Source organism: Siniperca chuatsi, linkage group LG5, assembly GCF_020085105.1.
Source record: "Siniperca chuatsi isolate FFG_IHB_CAS linkage group LG5, ASM2008510v1, whole genome shotgun sequence".
Lineage (NCBI taxonomy): Eukaryota > Metazoa > Chordata > Actinopteri > Centrarchiformes > Sinipercidae > Siniperca > Siniperca chuatsi.
This window is the reverse complement of record NC_058046.1, coordinates 13,407,285-13,425,785: the sequence shown is the minus strand read 5'-3', so window position 1 is coordinate 13,425,785 and position 18,501 is coordinate 13,407,285. Positions and strand designations below refer to the sequence as shown.

Genomic DNA, 18,501 nt, shown 5'->3' with positions numbered 1-18,501 from the left:
GTTTGTCACTCACTTTTTTACATCTTTGTACCGATGCTGGCCTTTTCTGAGCGGCATCCACCAAAACTGATGTCAGTCGGGTGCGAGAAACTGCGGCAGACAGATCACACTAAATTTGACGTTTTAATGTGTCAGAAGCAGCACCCCAAAATGTATTCAATAATTGTTTGTAACTGCCATACATATTATGAATGGTATTTGAATTACCTTTAGTTGCCACTTGAATTAAATCTTAAATAAAAATTGCTTTAAAAATTCTTAAATTCCAAATTAAACTTAATACCAAATCTAGTTCACTAGCTGTGAAGTCAAAAACCAACGCTGCGTGCGCGGTTAGTTCGATTTCATTTACTGAAACAATAAACATGGGCGGGGTTTAGCTATTACAGGGTTTTCTAAAAAGTCCTTGTGACTTTTCATTGAAAATTAAACACGCTGTAAATCAATTAACCATGTGGTCTGTGGGGACAGGAAAAAGACCCACGTCGCTGACGGCTCAGGAGTCAGCCAGATTAAAACTGCATGATGCACCCTCACCGCTCTCCGTTTGATGCTTGCTGAACACCGCCCGCGTTGCGCCATTTTGAAAGTGTAATGTTGGGAGAGGCAGAGGCGAGGGAAATCTCAAAGTAGAGTGCAAAGTCTAAAATTCAGTACTAAGGATTGTGGTTTACTTTCTTTAGTTGAAAACTATTTCGTGCTGACTATTATATCAACTGGACCGAGGACGTGCACGGTCTTCGGAGGTACTAGCAGCACTCCCAGATTTATTCCTCCACTGCTTCTCGGTCAGAACCACCCAGCCGACCCGGGTCAGCACTGCTCCAGTCCAGGGCCCGAGCCCGCTACAGAGATACCCTCTGTCCGAGTCGCTCACCATGGCAGGTAAAACTAGGGAACAACGACTGTCGGAGTGTCTGAGGTTTAATTATTATTAATTATTATTATTATTATTATTATAGTTACTATCCTGTACAGCACAGATGATGGGTTTGCCTGTTGTGATTAACCCTCGCACGCTAGCTAGCAAGCTAGGATACTTCCAAGATGCTAGTGTATGTCACTGACAGTGTGAAAGTGAACGTTTTCCACAGCAAACGTGCGTAAACTACATCCTGTGCTTGGGAATATGCTACGCCAGTTGAAATATGTAATTAATATGAAGTCAAATGCGGCCTTGTTGTTACATTACTGGTTTTAGCTAAGTTAGCACCAGGCTAACGCGTGTAAAGTTGTCTTTGATGGCGGTGGGTTAAAACTTGGGTTTATGTTTCGTGCAGGGGCCGGTGGTGGGAACAGTGATGTGCAGTGGTGCTTTTCCCAAGTCAAAGGAGCGATAGACGATGATGTCGCTGAAGGTAAGTCCATGTGGTCACTGAACTGTTGCTAACCTGCACTGTCTGATTGGCATCATGTGCATGGATGTTTTGAAGTTAGCTCTAATGCTACACTTTCTGTTGCAGGTATCTATGCATATCATGAAAAGTTCTATGAGTGATTGCTATTTTAGAGCATTAACCTGTTTGCACTTAAGTAAAAGGGTCAGTGGTGTGGCACACTCTTGCTGATAGTCCAGTAACTTAGGCCTGTTACAGACTGATAAAACTGGCGGACGGCTGAGAACATTCATCTGTTTTTGCTGCAAAATGTCAGCAGTCACTACTTTTACAATTCCTCAGTGTATTTGTCCATTTGTAATGTAATATTTGCATGCTTGGGAGTGAAATGCCTATCATAATTGAATAGTCGCAGATTTTACCTCTGCAGGACAAGGGCGTTTCGTAAATAAGTAGGAAGTTACTGAAGCAGTGCATTTTTTATTTGATTGAGCAATCAGTTTGCTTGAGTTCAACGTCAGATATGTTATACACAGAGTGCATTTAATGTCCCACTTTCAAAGGGTCTGATAGGCCAAGTTAAAATAAAACTTTGCCACTTAGCTCTGTCGGTATCTAGCCATGCAGATGGTCATATATTTTGAGACTCAATATAATTGGAGGTGAAGGTAATGTTGTCCTCAAAGTATCACAAAATGACATGTAATGAAAGCCTTCACAGCAAAGTGTCTTTACAGAAACAATGTATTGGTTACCTAGGATAATCCACATTTAGGACAGATTTCATTGAACTATTTTCTACCAAGTAGTAGTTCTCAATACATTTATCAAGTTTTTACTTCCATAGATACAGCCGCCCCTTTTCCCATTGTACAATTAGTAAATTCACAAGTACCCTAAGCACGTACAGTACACAGTGGACTTATTTGTGTGTAAAGGACTACACAGTTGTTTACAGTAATTTTTTCCTGAGAACAAGTATAAATGTGAGCCTCTCCAGTTCATAGGTAGGAAGCTTATGCTTACTACAATAGTGTAGTAGTTTTGTCTCCTACAGAAATACTCTCCTTCACTCTGCACTCTTTTGCTGTATATGACAGTTTGTATGGAGTCAGGTCGTATCAGGCACTTTGTGTGCTGTGTTAAGAGCGGAACAACACCATAGTCTATATTAAGGATTGCACTAGCTCAGAATAGTGCCAGCCTGTAAACAGTGATTGATTGTTGTGTTGTAGGATTTGATGAGAATGCTTGTCTTTGAAAAGTGCTGATGGCAAGTTTTATCCCCTCCTAAGAGTGTTTAGTAGACTTTTAGTTCCATTGCACTATTCAATTCAATTTTATTTTATATAGTGCCAATTCATAACTGAAGTTATCTCATTGCACTTTTCCTATAGAGCAGGTTCAGATTTACACAACAGGCTCCCTACTACAGTAACAAATTACACTCGGGGGGGGTGCTAAGTTTATTCTAATTACACTACCTTTATTGACAGCTGACATCATATCGACCGTTGAATTCAACCGCTCTGGGGAGCTGTTAGCCACTGGGGACAAGGGGGGTCGTGTTGTCATCTTTCAGCAGGAGCCAGAGGTAAGCTTTGGTGACTCATCTGACTAAACTAAATGTGTACAAACAGTGCAATCATTGTTTTTCACATTCAATAAATTAATAACTTGGTCAAGCTGGTTGTATATTTGACTGAATTCAGAATTGAACCTGAAAATACCATTTGAAATGAACAAACCAAACACTATGTGGCCTCTGGTCATACATGAGCTGAAACGCTGACTCTTGCTCTCAGCATCTATTTCTATCTTTAATACTTGAACTTAACTCTGATCTGCTGGCTGTCATTGTTTAGAGTAAGAATCAGCCACAGTGTCGAGGAGAGTACAATGTTTACAGCACCTTCCAGAGCCATGAGCCTGAGTTTGACTACCTGAAAAGCCTTGAGATCGAGGAGAAAATCAACAAGATTCGATGGTTGCCTCAGCAGAACGCAGCACAGTTCCTTTTGTCTACAAATGGTTAGTAAACCACTGTATTCTCATTAGCAGCAAGTGTGATTTGGTGATATTTAGCTAGTATAAACTGAAACCTTTCCATCTGTCCTCTGGAGACACCATTTGGCAGCAAGTAATCTAAATTTACACAGTTTCTTCTGTTACTGAATATGAGTTTTTCGTGATCTCTGCTATTTTTCATTGGCAGACAAAACCATAAAGCTGTGGAAAATTAGTGAGCGTGACAAGAGACCAGAGGGCTACAATTTGAAGGAAGAAGATGGGCGATACAGAGATCCCAATACTGTCACAACACTACGGGTGTGTAAAAATTGCTTTATCGCTGTCTCGATAATGATGAACATGTATGTATTATTAATTATGTCGTTATTAACTGTTTTAATTTGCCTAGTTTGTAATTGTAAGCTATAGTTCTGTAGTTACTTTCCATCCTTTCCTTAAATGAATAAATCAAGGTAATGAATTAAAACTGAAATATGTTTAGCTTGGTTACAAGTTATTTGAAAGCCCAATACCCTATGGGTGTGTACAGCATCCTATTACCCCACATGGACGGAAGTATAGTAGAAATCAGTCTGCCTTTAATGAAGCGTTTTATAAAATTGGGACCAATTGTGTTGCACTTTCAAAAGCTTATTAAATTTTAATTATTTAAAACAAAGGTGAAGTATTGTATACTTTCTCCTCGCCATTGTCCCCCAGTCGTTATGGCACTGTCTGTGACAACTTGTCAGTTGTTTTTTGATTCATGCCGACATTCAGCAGACATTGACTTGTCTTACCAGCAAAAGCACGGATGTAACTAATAACATTAACAATTCATTCCTGCAATTACTGCAATGCAGCAATTCATCTTATTAGCTACACCTTTGTTTGACAAGTCATAGTGTCTGCTCTCAAAAAGGTCTAGTCTTTAACTGGTCATGTGCATCCTCCAGTTTGGGAAACACTGATCTATATTTATTGAATAGTTTCCAAATATAGACTCAGTTTAACAGACTAGCCTGTTACACTGAGGCTAGACCATTAACAGTTACTGTTTGCGTCAGTATTAGTGGAACCTTTTTCTTTTTTCTTTTTTTTTTTCTACCAGCAAAATCCCCAAAATGTAAAAATATAGAATATTGCCAGACTTATGCAATAACCACATCTGTCTGCCTCTTCACCAGTGCTACAGGAACAGTTTAGGCCAATTTTTGTGCCTGGTGGGAAAAATCCTTTTTTTTTTTTTTTTTTTTTTTTTTTTTTTTTCCCATAAAAAATGTGATTTATAAATTAGAGGACAATTTGATGACCACACAATCTACTGTATTTTCTCTGAAAATAAAGTGACACTAGCCCTGCTCCTCTCCTCAGGTACCAGTATTCAGGCCCATGGACTTGATGGTGGAAGCCAGCCCTAGACGAGTGTTTGCGAATGCTCACACCTACCATATCAACTCCATCTCTGTCAATAGTGATTGTGAGACATACCTGTCTGCAGATGACCTGCGCATTAACCTGTGGAATCTGGAGATCACTGATCGCAGCTTTAGTATCCTTTTGTTGTTTATTTCCATGCAGTCACCATCTTCTATAGGTCTTGATGTAATTCATTAGTTATTCCCATAGACTTTAATTATCACTCCTGTGGAAGAAAGGTGTGGCATAGCAAGACAGTACTGGAAAATTCAACCTTTCGAGCTGATACAAATGTCTTCCATGGGTTTTTATGATTGAGCGTTTTAGTTTCTAAGCAGTAACTGTTGTTTGGAAATGTTTATTTGTTATTGGTGTCCAGTTTGATTAAGAAAAAGTGGTCAAAGTTGCGGTCCATTTTAAGAGCACATAAGTTTGTGGGACTTTGATTTTTCCTGAATATGTCCAATGTGAAATAATGAATGGTATGTCCTGGTTAGTTTAGTTCTTTCCTTTGCTCTGACTCACTATCAGATTATGATGCATCCTGTTCACCTGCCCACCACACATCAGTCAAATTGGACACAGGCTGTGCGTTACTCCGTTCCTGCAACAACACTGAAACCCACTACATATTAAGACACTTTTTTCGGATCCATGTTAAGTCAGTAGATTACCCTATCCTATTGATTCTATAGGCTTTTGTGGCTCTGTGCTGGTGTGTGTGTGTGTGTGTGTGTGTGTGTGTGTGTGTGGAAAGATAAAGTAGTCACTTGTGTTTTAAGGCAGACGAAACAGTTAAAAAAAGGAAAGAATTTCATTCGTGTGCAGTGGTGTCTACCACAGTGTCATATTTGATACTACCACCAGATGTCCCCAAAGTAAGGAATTTTCAACTTCTACACATAGTGGCTCTAACATAGTTTTAAAAAGTTAAATGTGTAAGTAGTAAAATGTCAAAGTAGTTTTTAGTGTAGAGAAATGTTTTGGTTCTAAATTGAGCTGACCACATGACTTTCTGTTGAGAAATCTGTTGTGTCCTCACTCTCTAAGGGAGCGGTAAATTATGTACCAGCCAAATGCTACTTGCCATTATAAGTGCATTCACAAAATAAAGGCAGTGTTGATGTTGACACCTGAGTAGTTCAGAGCACCTAGATTGCAGATGATTTGTAGATGGCATTCTGAATGCTTAATCACAGAGAGGGAAGTATTTTCTGACTAGAGAATTATTCCATTATACCACTTTTATAACAAGATCTGCCCAGAGCCATGCAATACATTTTGGGCCACTGGGAAAATGGCAATGGAAAGCTATGTTTGTACATGTTTAAATAATAAAAAAACAAACAAACAAACAAAAATTTCTTTAATTTCTGAAGGATTTCTTAAGTTGAGGAAATGTCTGTTTAGCCCTTCGACCTTAACCTCACTTCTTCAGATATTGTTGACATTAAGCCAGCCAATATGGAGGAGTTGACGGAGGTGATCACAGCAGCGGAGTTCCACCCCAACCAATGCAACACTTTTGTCTACAGCAGCAGCAAGGGCACCATCCGCCTGTGTGACATGAGGGCATCAGCACTGTGTGACAAGCACGCCAAACGTAAGTCAATTTAATTTGTGTTGTGTGCCTGCAGGGAAACTGTTGAATTCTGAGGTGTGCCTGTGGTATGCCTAAGGAAAGTGTATGATAGACAATGAAATTAGAATAGGTAAATTTTTCAGTGTGCTCGCTTTAGTAGAAAGAGAGTGCTTAAATGCATATCAAGAGCCTAAAAATCCCTGATTGACCAGCTCCAATTGTGAGGCCAGTCTTTCTGTAAATGGCAGTGGTATCTTTATCAACCAACATGCATGTTGATGAAAATGGCGTTCAAATCACAGACACCTGTGTGAGCTTGAGAGTCTTGTGAAAGGTTGTCAAATACCACAAAATCAACAAGTACACACTTTCCCAAAGACAAGTCTAATTAGCTACACGCCATACTCCTGTGTCAGCTCAGTCTTGTGAAAGCAGACAGTTGTGAAAGCGACATGGAAAATGACAATCTTCGTTTAGACAACCATTGCTCATAAAGAGTTATACAATGCAAGTTGCAGCAGGAGTAGCTAAATATGTTGAGATTTAATATGTGCACAGAATTTAAAGGAAGGTAGGAACCTTTAAAAAAAAAAAGTTAAGATTCAGTCTTTAGTTTCTATGGCAGTGTATGGGAGTTTGCCAGTGCTTTCCCCATTATTTATGGGTCAGAGCTCCAAAGCTGCTACTTCTCTCTTAGAGAAAGCAGGCTCGAAGAACCATATGTATGTATTGTGTTTGCCAAAACTGTGGTACTGTGAGCACAAACAGACCATGAGTGCGTCCCTGCAGTGACCACACTATTAAAACTGAGTATTATATGTTGCCACATTAAATTAACATAGCTATATATATATATATATAAAGTGTAGCCTGTCATTGCAATTAATAGCAGTGTATACTAATGAGATGCATCCTTTTCTCCTTTTTTTTAAAATTTTTTTTATTTAAGTGTTTGAAGAGCCAGAGGATCCAAACAATCGTTCGTTCTTTTCTGAAATCATTTCATCCATCTCGGATGTAAAGTTCAGCCACAGTGGACGCTACATGATGACCCGCGACTACTTGTCTGTCAAAATCTGGGATCTCAACATGGAGACCCGGCCAGTAGAGACATATCAGGTCTGTAACTGTCCCCATACTGAGACAAAAGTAATGCTCATCAGTTGTTTTTCTGCACATTGTAAGGCCTGCCATCATTGTACTGTCTCTCCACAAGAGGAGGGGTGTTTTACAGAAGTCATGATCAAAATATTCTTTTGCTATGTTGTTTTCACTCTTACACAACTGTTAATTATAACTACAACAGCTCTTCATCACTTTCTTTTAACAGGTGCATGAATATCTCAGGAGTAAGTTGTGTTCACTCTATGAGAATGACTGCATCTTCGACAAGTTTGAGTGCTGTTGGAATGGGAACGACAGGTGAGTATCTATTATATGCGCAACCTGATATGCAAATGAAAAATTTGCATTTGAGAAAGGCATCTTTTGGTTTCTTTATCATGCCTGGGAATTCCCTACACATTCAATATGCATGATGCATGCGACTGTTTTGGGCTGACGACAGCAACACTGGCCTTATCAATTACTCTGGTTATCTGCTCAGTGCAGCGCATAAGGCTGCACATGATTTGCTTTGGGTGGCAGAAGGGTATTCTGTACATGCTCCTGGTAGTGGCTTTTCGATTCGTTATCCTTCATTATTATAATGTGGTTAAACCTTGTCTCTCTGCAGTGTTGTGATGACCGGCTCCTACAACAACTTCTTCAGGATGTTTGATAGAGGCTATCGGCAGGACGTAACCCTAGAGGCATCACGGGAGAACAGCAAGCCACGATCGGTCCTGAAACCTCGCAAAGTAAGCACAGGTGGGAAGCGCAAAAAGGATGAGATCAGTGTAGACAGTCTGGACTTTAACAAGAAGATCCTCCACACTGCCTGGCATCCTCTGGACAACATCATTGCTGTGGCCACCACCAACAATCTGTACATATTCCAGGAAAAACTGAACTAGCATTTGTTGAACCGCTCAGATCCCAGTTCCCGCTTGAGCCCCACTGCTCTGATACATTCATACAAATAATATGTCTGTCTTTGGCTAAAACCCGAAGGCTTGATATGATCTGCCCTCTTATGATTTTAGTATTGAATGTGACAAGACTTACTGTCAACAACAAACAGTGGCATTAACACAGTGCATCCACGCAGACCATCACAACCACATTTCCATATATATATATATATATATATATATATATATAAGAATTATAAACATGTATATCTGAGTCCAGAATTTGGGATTTAGTTTCATGTTTTTTTTTTCCATTAGGAGCACTCCATTTACAAAGCTACCGTAGCAACTCCACTACATCCCAAACCAAAAGGAAAATGTGTTACACATATTTGGCTAGTTGGTTTCCATATTATTTTGTGCCATTGTGACATGATTCATTTGTATGTCATAGCTACCACTTGTTTAAGTTTTTGTAGCTACCATGTTTTATTAGTTTGAATAGGACATTTTTTCTACTGTTGATACATCTTTCTTTCACCAAGTTCCTTTTTGTACTGGCCTGAAACACTGCTAATGCAAGTTGTCAACACTCCATATTTGCCCTAAGTATTTGTCAAGTTGCCAAGTTCCTTCTTTCCTAATGTACAGTACGGTTATGCTGTTAAAAGGACTATTCTAGTGTTATATCATGTTTTAGTTCATTCTCTACAAATAATGTTACTAACTTACTGTGTAATTTCTAGTTAATGGGCAAAAACATTTAAAAACAAAACACCAGAGTCGTCCTTTAACATGGACACAAGAATGGCGTGCACACACATTCGTCACGTATTGTGGTTTAGGAGTTGAATGGGGGCTAATCATGCCAAAGTAACCAGTCCTATACACTCTAAGGTTATATTCCTTTAAAGCTGTCTTGCCCCTGGTCAGACTGGACATGTGTGGGCCACCATATAACGCTCAGGACAAAAGCTTATATACGTGGAAGGCCATAATGGCGTGATGTAGCTTAATTCTCTCATGGTCTGTGTCACAAAAACTTGAGTGCCGCTACCAGCTTCCCCACAAAGCCTGTTGTGTTGTTGCAGATTGATCAACCGCTTTACCCTCTGGATTTGTAGAGGGATTTTTTTTTGTGGGTTTTTTTTTTTTTTTTTTTTTTTTTTTTTTTTAATGATGTTTTGTACTGTACCTGATGATAAAAGAAGAAGAATCACTATAGCTGATTTATTTTTGTATAAATTAAGGCAATAGGATTACAGTCTGATCACTGTAGTTTCTTTAGCTGTCTGTCTCAGACTGATTGTAGATGGCAGGTTGCCTGGTCAAGTCACCTTTTTGTCATGACTTTGGGATATTTTGTTTATTCTGGCGGGTATTTCTTTAAACGATAGAGACTTTTTGTGACATCAAGGAAATGTGTTTCTCATGTGGGATGTCCAAAGAAGTATTTTCAGGTGTCAGTACCTCTGTAGTCTTAAGCACTATAACAGGTTTTTTTTTTGTTTTTTTTTTTTTTAATTTGGCTGACTGTAACTGCTGTTTATGTAGAACTTTATTCGGATGCTTCTGAGTTAGATTCAGGGTTCATTTTGATCTTAACGTTCTGTTTTTGTGCCATGGTTTTGTTTATGATCATTTTGCTCGCTGTGAAAGCATAGGGCCTTGTGGGTCTAAATGGGAAAGGCATTTTTATCAACATGTGATGTTAAAACTGTTAATCAAGTTCTCTCTAAAGCTAGTCAAGTCAATTGACTAGGCAGAGTTACTGATTTTGAATTATTGTATGAAATGTCTTCTTCTGCATCACAGGAGAAGACTGACTTGTTTATTTAAAAAGGAGAATTTGTGAAGCACTTGGTTTGCAGACGATTGTTGTATGGAAGCGGCCATTAATGAGTGTATTGAATATGGGAAAATACTTCAAAAAATGAACTCTGCTGTTTCTCTGCTACACTTTTGCTTCAGTCACATGCTGCCAATTCTCTTCTGGAGCAAACAGGTTGATTATAGTACAGTTTTCCACTTCATTGATGTTACTTTTTGATGACAGATTAAGCCATTGAATCAGGGCATGAAGCTTATTGGTCCACTGGATCATATTTATGTAAGTTAATGTGTCACTACCTACCTAGAGAACTGATTTCTAATCACTAGGATGCCACCAAAATAGCCACCCATCTCCATACGGTGGTGTTAAGCTACTGTTGAGTCTCAGGGCTCTGGGTAATGTCCTTTTTAGTAATGAGATGCTTATTTTGCAACCTTTTTTCAAAAACAACTTTTCTTTATTGTCTAATGCAAGATTGTGTGAGGGTCATTAGTTATTTGCCTCATGTCATATATGTATAAACATGTATAATGTGACACCTTTTTCCCATTCCACACCAATCAACAAGGAGTGTTGTCCATTCAAAATATGAGATCAGTGATCAGCCTTGTCCTGTCATTCATCCAAAGGAAGCATTCACTCAATAACTGTTCAATAACTATTGTTCCAACAATCAGGAAGATGTGAGAAATGTTTGAAAATGCAAAAATCTGTATAAAAAGAGTATTAGATCAGAATTGAAATGTTTTCTTTTTGAAAATATCTTGTGAGGTACCATTGGCTTTTTAAAAAATCCCGTCTTTGCAGACACAGCAGAGATGGTCATCACAGACTGTACGAGTGTCAGAGCATTATTAAATTAAAAAAAAAAAACAGTTGCTCACATTCATAAAAAAATAAACAACTAACCAATAATCTTTCACTCTTTCACTTTCCCCTCATATTGTCTTCATAGCTTTTGTTCAAGGCTATGGTGTAAACCACAAAGACATTTAGAAGAACCCTTATGCCTTTCTTATAGCATTAAAAAGAAATAAGATAATCAAGTATGTTTCTTGAACTTTCTGGCATGCCAGACAGGAGACTGCTCAGGGGAATTTACCGCTGCTCTGTGATCAAAACCTTGTACCTTCAAAAAAAAAAGCAGCTTTTCAGGACTTTATTAAAAACTACCTTATTTACAGGTAGGTTTTTGAAATTCAAGTTGCTAGAATGGTTTTTGAACATGAACCTTGGGTCAACAAAACTTGCCCTACATACAAAGGATCATGAAATCTCAAGGAAACTGTCTAAAATGAAGTTATAAGGTTTACCCACTTGAAGCAGCGTTATATACATGTCTAATGTATCACAGGAGTTCAAACAAAATGCACTTTTTATTTTTGTGAATTTCTTTAATTTGTATGATTTTGTTTATTTCTTTTAAGGGGCTCTTGAATAAAGATTGTAGGAGAGTTTTGGTGATCTGTTTGGGGGGAAAAGAACTACAAAGGGTTCATTGTACAGCAATGTTTGTCTTTGTCAAATGGAATAAAGTACAATTTAGATGAAAAGTAATAAAGAATTTCAAACCTGAATTCTGAATAAAATGACCATACTACTTTATGGTTTATGTATGGAAGATAATGTGCTGTAAATGTAAAATGATCACAAATAGAAGCTTTGTTAAGATATGATTTTTGTTATTGTAGAGCTACAATTAAATTGAATTACAAAACTAAGCCTGACATACTGTTTATAAATTAATAAAAGCATTTTAAAACATGGCTAGGCTTATTTTAGGCCTATTTCATCACCAAGGCAGAGTTGCTGCAGTGCTTTCAAAAGGGCAAAATATTTACAAATCCCTACAGTGGTGCCAGACAGTGCTGCTAAAATGATTGTCTAAGAATGTAGTTACCACTGCACATCACTGGGACCCCTCTGACCATGATGACTTCTCCAAGATTCAGATCTCAGGACCCGAGAGATACCACTGATGAGTCAATTTGACCATTAGCAAATAATTTTCCAACATTGTATATAGTTTTATGACAGCAGTCTGCACCTGCTCCACCTCACTCCACCTCAACCCTCTTGGGCTCAATACCCAGCATTAGGAACAGGTTGATAGTACAGGTGTGGAGGGCAGAAGATTACCTGAGTGCTGTCTCTTTCTGTTAAACCTCACATGTGCTTGTAACCCAATGCTTATCACTGTGATAGTATGAAAATACATCATCTGACATTTATTTATCTTCCTGCAAAAAACAAAACAAAAACATCCAATTCATTATACACCAACAAGACCCATGCTCTACAAATCCACAGGAAACACTGCTAATGGATATGCCTGCCTCCCCACATTAATAGTTTAAAAAGTCCAGCCAACATAGCACTTATTTGAAGAGTGATAGGGGCCAGCCTTACTACTATCATCAGTCCTCAAACCCTGAACAAACTCAGATGGCTCAGGAAGAAAGAGAGTCCACCCACACATCAGCCAGGACTTAATGATGGTGTAAATGGACCTTGTTTCATTCATAAAAATTATATCAAACTTTTGGACTTCTTTCTTTTATCACTTTTTTTGCGTACATGCACAAGATTGTTGAAACTCAACACCAGTCTTGCACTTTTCTGGCTATTATGAAAATGAAATAACAAAAATTGGCCATCGCTCATCTAGAGCCTGCCTTTAGGCTCTTATCTGTCTGTGGTCTGGACTCTGGACAGAATTAGCGCCTGCGCACATCGTAGTTTGTCTGCGTGTCATGTTGATGAATGCTGAAACAGGGTAGTCAACATGTCCACCGCTGCTGCTCAACGAAACAATAACGAAGAGCCCGGGCTTCACGGTACGTACTGCCGTGTGTTTTTCCGTGCTCCACGGGACAAAGGCTACTGTAGATATTCTTAATGAGTGTGTGTGTGTTTTTGACAATATTTGCGTAATGGAGATTTTATTGTAAAAGTTACATCGGGTACGGTATTGCCTCTTCTTCTGGGAGGGGTGGAGGGTGATGTTGTTTGACGTCACCGCAAGCCAGCCAATTGCGTTGTGATAAATGTTTGATTGATGGAATGGCAGCCAATCACGTACACGAGTCGGCGTAGGCGGGCTTTAGCCAAAATGAAAACAAGTTTGGGACAATAGACGAATAAATGTTGCTTTTATTTGCGACTGTTATTTATATTGTCTGATAATGGGTCATATCACTCTCACTCCTTGTGCAGTTGAGTTGCCTTTTTATTCAACAGACCACAGTGTTCGTAAATATAAATTCTACAGGAAGACAATGGTAGGATGTTAGCTCTAGTGCCTGCATACTTACAGCTCTGAAAACACATGTAAAACACTAAACTGGCAAAATGTGTGTTCAGACTTGACTCGATAAATATTTTCTCTAAGGAGTAAAACATTAATTCGCAAAACCGGGACGTGCGCTTTATGTGTAACAACACAACAGCTGGAACAGCGACATGTCTGGGCAAATTGTCTCACACTGCACTCCACCGTTATGTAAGGCTCTCACATGAGAGCAGCATGACAGACTCGTCTGTAAATGTGCACTCGGTCATGCATACGCGCATCGTCGAAATATATTATATTTTAGTTTTAGCAAGCCCAAAACGTGGGGGGAAAAGCGTCTCGTGTTATCACAAGGTTTACATTATGTGCTCACCCAAGCCCGCTAGCCGTAAGACATTACATAACCTTCTCCTGTCTGTGTTTGTGGGGCAATGGCACGCAGAAATGCATGCTATCATGGATGCACTGCACAGCCAGTTCATTTGAATGCACAGTGTCAGTGGTGCAGGAAATGTAGGTCAACTGTTTCCATTTGAAAGGAGACAGAGGTGTGTTTCTGTGCGGTATACAATCTGCTGTTAGCACTTTACCACAACAAGCGTAATTTCCATTCCTTGCCTCCTCTTGACCTTTGTGTTGACAAGGCTCTTGGGTAGAGCTGGAGCTGAATGGAAACACAGGGGCCCAGGGCGTGCAGACCAACCTGCTAATGACACCCGCTGCAGACCAAATAAATGCAAATGCTGACATGAGTCAAGCTCTGCAGACCTTGGAAGTGGTGCCTGAGAGTGATGAAACCCTGATTGGAGGACTAGAACATGTGCCGTCATCCTCCTCTATCCACAATGGAGACATGGAAAAGATCCTCCTGGATGCACAGCATGAATCCAGCCCGAGTAGCTCCTCCTGTCATAGGTAGGAATGGAGGCCATTATATGCTCTTTAAAGCTCAAATAAATGTTGGCTGTTACATGTTTGTTTTTCATCCCAACATGTTGTCTCAGTCCTCACAGGCCACCAAGTCCAGATCAGGATGAAGGTCAGATAACTTTTGATGTGGAGATGCCCAGCCCAAGAGGCAGTCAGGTAAAACAACATATTTAACTCTAAAGTTCAAACCCTTTTAAAGTCTTTTCATTACCCTTAAACTTAATTGCTTTACCTCCACATTTGCAGTCAGAGGAAGATGGTCCAGAGCAGGACCGAGAGGAAGACATCCTGCTGAACAAAGAAGTAGACTGGGTCTCTGATTGGTCCAGCAGACCAGAAAACATTCCACCAAAGTAAGCAGACTATCATCTCCAGAATCATTCAATAATAACAGTTCAGGATATTGAAATCATTTTGCATTAATTGGTTGATTGATTATTCCTCTCAGGGAGTTCCACTTCAGGCACCCTCGACGTTCAGTATCTCTCAGTATGAGGAAGAGTGGAGTCATGAAGAAAGGTGGCATCTTCTCTGCTGAATTCCTCAAAGTCTTCATCCCTTCCTTACTCATCTCCCACATCCTCGCTCTTGGCCTTGGGTATGTTCATGCAGTTCTATCTCCATGCAGGGATGTAATGCACGGCTTGGCTTTGAATTGAAAAAGTAAAATTTTCTCCGCCTGCACTGGTGTTTTTTACTTGCTTGTGCCAGTTTGGTATTTTAGTGACTCACCATGAGCCATAGGAGAGGGTCAGTACAGGCTGTGCCTTTGTCAATTTATCAGTGCACTGCTATTTTGGTGTCCAAGATGACTGCAATTCATGTATCTGATGCCTGTCTGCTCAGACCTGGGCCTCATTTATAGAACAGTGAGAGTGGTAGAAAAGGTTTCAGTCGTAGTCATCTGGACACTGTTTTCAGAATCAAGACGTTTCAGCTCCCATCCGGAAGTCATTCTCAATTGTGAAAATGGTCTGAGAACTCAGAAATTTAAGTTACTCTGTGTTGCTTAAGCCCTGCCCTCAGGAAGGAGTCTTTCTGAGTGTCTGCTGTCTACACCGTCAACAGTGAAAGTGGTTAATTTCAGCAGCTCTATGGCACACTCTTCAACTAACCACACCTGAATAGTGAACCTTTTCCTCAATGCGCTAAAGGTTTAGGAATTGAGTAGGAACCAGCGACTGCGGGAGTAGCTACTGTCACCTGCAAGTCATAACTGTTCGTTGAGATATCCTACTACTACTACTACTATGACTACATCATTAGTGTCAGCATTGACATTTCTCACTGTTTCCAAAATGTCTGTATGCATTATCCTATTTGTTTTCAACTGGTTTGATTTCGTGCATTTTCTGGATTTTTTTTTCTAGGGTGTACATTGGGAAGAGAATTGCCACAGCCTCCACCAGCTCTTACTGAATAGCAGATGAAGCAGTGCCTGGATGTTCTCCTGTCTCCAAGTCTCTCAACCATCCTCCTGTAGTCAAGCTGTCTCTCTGCATCTATTGTGCGCCCACATTTCTTTTCCAATCAGCATTAAATTCTGTCACATTGTAGATGTAGTTATAGAGTTATATAGACATGACGTAATGTGTTTGCACTCCATCACATTTTGACACAGGGCAACATTGTACCCAGCAGTTGTCACCAACTTGAATCCAGTAGATTACAGTCCCTGTTAGAGCTGGAATATATTATTCATCCTGTTCAACTCAAAAATATGTGACAAGGATTTGATGTCAGGTGGTTTCATGGTTAAAGTTTCTCCACTTGTTTTGATGTTATATCATGATGAATCTGACCTTCTCCCAAGCTGCATCTCTCCACTGGTGTATCAGTAGGCAGAGTGTATGAACCAAAAATATGCGCCATATCTGCAATACAAACAAATTGAATTGGCACTGGGAACAGAAAGGACTTTTATCGCCTTAACCTTTTAGACTAAACATTCAAGGTGCAGTTATTTGGGGGGGACAAATGATGCTGCACAGTGGGATTTGTTTTTAAATTCCACACATTTTGGAGAATAGAAGTTGTATCATGTTGACTCCTGAGGGTTTCTTTTAAAAGCTTTGTTTTCATGAAGGTTGGAAAGCTTAAACATTTATCTAGTATGTAGCTCCAAAATTTTACAGAGGGGTTGTTTGAGTACCTATGCTAGTGGAACCTAGGCTGGATGGCAAGTTACCAGGCCATATGCTATTTTCATTTCTTTTTGCCTACATATCTAATTCTTTAACATAACATAGCAGCAATGGCAAAGTGCCAAATTTGTATCTTTCACCACTGCACATTGGTGATTTATCTTAGACCGTTTTTATTTTATTTTCAGATATGTTTAGATATTTAAAGATGTAGATGTGAAAAATAATTTAAGCTGTGATCTGCCCCATGTACATCTTTTGACATTGTATCATTTGTTTATACATTGATATTAATGCCTATTATATAATTGTTATTATATAGCATTGTGGCAGTGTATGTAATGTGTTTTTCCTGTTGTTTAATTTGTGAAGCGTCAGTGGCAGAAACCACCAGAGGAAGGTATTTCCTGGGGCCTCATTTCAGAGTGTTATCTGACTTTTATATAGATTACACTGCAATCATTTCACACAATATAAACAGTAAACAATGTACTGTGTGTGTGTGTGTGTGTGTGTGTGTGTGTGTGTGTGTGTGTGTGTGTGTGGAACTTCCAGAGTAAGTAGAGGAGCATTTCCTGAAGAAAATGCATGTGATATCAGTATATTGATGCTGATTGGATGACTGGAGGATTCTTCTGTCTGTGTCTATAAATGGATGACATTATAGAGTCATGAAATATCATTGACTATAATGCACAGTATTGGCACTCAACAGGCATTCAGGCTTTAATGCATTATATAACTTATACTAACTCATAAACTACATGTCATCATAACAGGCTTATGTACAGTTGATCAGTGTGCAATACAGAGCATTTTGGAATTTGAATAAAGTTTGTACTGTATACTGTGGCTGAGATATAAATAGAAAGGTGGAGGATAGAAATCCACAGACATTAATGCATTATTTAAGTCATAATAACTAATAAAATGCACATATCATCATTATGGGCTTACTGAGCAGCAGTGAGCATTGTAAAATTTGAATGGTCTTTGTACTGAATACTGAGGCTGAGACAAATACATTGTTGTCTATGGAAGTTAATTTTCTAAATTCATGTCCTTCCCTTCTAATTTAGGTAAGGCTTAAACTCCTCCATCTTAATATCCCTGAACTCATGTGGTAACCTAGGTATTTCAACATGACACAATCAGTCCAAAATAAATTATATGTTACTTACTTATTCATGTTAGTAGCTAAATCTTTTTAAAGAAGCTTCAAAACATCTACACGCATTTGTAACCTTTTTTAAATCCAGCAAAGATTGACTGAGAGCAACGCTCTTTTGGAAGCAGCCCAGTACATCCACAGTGAGTGGGCCATTGAGCAGCTCAACCGTTTGAGGTTAAGGCTCTTGCTCAAGGGCTCCTCAGTGGTAATGACAGAGGCGCGAGTGCCACTGTTTCACTTTCCCCACCCAGATTTATCCTGATGGTTCAGGGATCACATCGGCAACCTTTTAGTCACAGGGCAGGCCCAACCTGTTCTAGACCAAAGACATCCCAAATCGTACCTCTAGAAAGCATCTCTTTTCTTTGCTACTTGTACATGGTCCTTTCTTCATTGTTAACAACAATGAAGAAGTGATGAGGGGCAACGTTAAATGGATGTGATGCAATTTTTAGTTGCTTCTAATTCTAATTGTTTGCATACTTGCATCCCTTTGACTCGCACATTTTAGTCTAGCCCATTGTGTTCCATCAGAGGTCAAATTTAACCTTTTGATTGCATGTACAATATTGTCGCCTTTGTTTTCAACCTGAAAGACCAAGCGTTGCTTGTTCATAGGCAGGGCAGGGTCCTGGTTAGTGTCAAGTATTATATCAGATTTTATTCCATCAGTGCTAAGTAGCAAGGACCTAGATTTCTGATTGTTATCATATTGGAAACATGACATTAAAGTGTAACATTGCTCACAGTGGTATATAGTGTTTTGATTC

At 39.3% G+C, this 18,501-nt stretch overlaps 2 protein-coding genes across 3 annotated transcripts; both read left to right on the top strand.

Moving 5' to 3' along the window:
* Window positions 1-456: 456 nt before the first annotated feature.
* On the top strand, window positions 457-11,915 carry ppp2r2aa (protein phosphatase 2, regulatory subunit B, alpha a). 2 transcript variants are annotated; one of them, XM_044197239.1, is made up of 10 exons: window positions 457-885; window positions 1,281-1,358; window positions 2,834-2,931; window positions 3,203-3,368; window positions 3,553-3,665; window positions 4,722-4,899; window positions 6,205-6,369; window positions 7,298-7,467; window positions 7,679-7,770; window positions 8,084-11,915. In XM_044197239.1, the coding sequence occupies exons 1-10, from the start codon at window positions 879-881 to the stop codon at window positions 8,361-8,363; spliced, it is 1,347 nt and encodes a 448-aa protein (XP_044053174.1). In that variant the 5' UTR covers window positions 457-878; the 3' UTR covers window positions 8,364-11,915. The 2 variants fall into 2 exon arrangements, with proteins under 2 accessions (XP_044053174.1, XP_044053173.1); XM_044197238.1 differs by lacking the exon at window positions 457-885 and having other exon boundaries at window positions 1,268-1,358.
* A 959-nt stretch (window positions 11,916-12,874) lies between these two features.
* Window positions 12,875-18,479, top strand: bnip3la (BCL2 interacting protein 3 like a). The gene is made up of 6 exons (XM_044197230.1): window positions 12,875-13,031; window positions 14,131-14,401; window positions 14,491-14,572; window positions 14,663-14,769; window positions 14,865-15,014; window positions 15,787-18,479. Exons 1-6 carry the CDS (start codon window positions 12,980-12,982, stop codon window positions 15,833-15,835), a joined length of 711 nt encoding a protein of 236 aa, XP_044053165.1. The 5' UTR covers window positions 12,875-12,979; the 3' UTR covers window positions 15,836-18,479.
* Window positions 18,480-18,501: the final 22 nt, after the last annotated feature.

Excerpts from the sequence above, each read along its gene's own strand:
- ppp2r2aa (XM_044197238.1), top strand. The coding sequence starts at position 1,268 with ATGTTTCGTGCAGGGGCCGGTGGTGGGAACAGTGATGTGCAGTGGTGC. Across the intron at positions 2,932-3,202 it reads TCTTTCAGCAGGAGCCAGAG|AGTAAGAATCAGCCACAGTG; the intron begins GTAAGCTTTGGT and ends GTCATTGTTTAG. Across the intron at positions 6,370-7,297 it reads GTGTGACAAGCACGCCAAAC|TGTTTGAAGAGCCAGAGGAT; the intron begins GTAAGTCAATTT and ends TTTTTATTTAAG.
- bnip3la (XM_044197230.1), top strand. The coding sequence starts at position 12,980 with ATGTCCACCGCTGCTGCTCAACGAAACAATAACGAAGAGCCCGGGCTT. Across the intron at positions 14,402-14,490 it reads AGTAGCTCCTCCTGTCATAG|TCCTCACAGGCCACCAAGTC; the intron begins GTAGGAATGGAG and ends ATGTTGTCTCAG. Across the intron at positions 14,573-14,662 it reads CCAGCCCAAGAGGCAGTCAG|TCAGAGGAAGATGGTCCAGA; the intron begins GTAAAACAACAT and ends CCACATTTGCAG.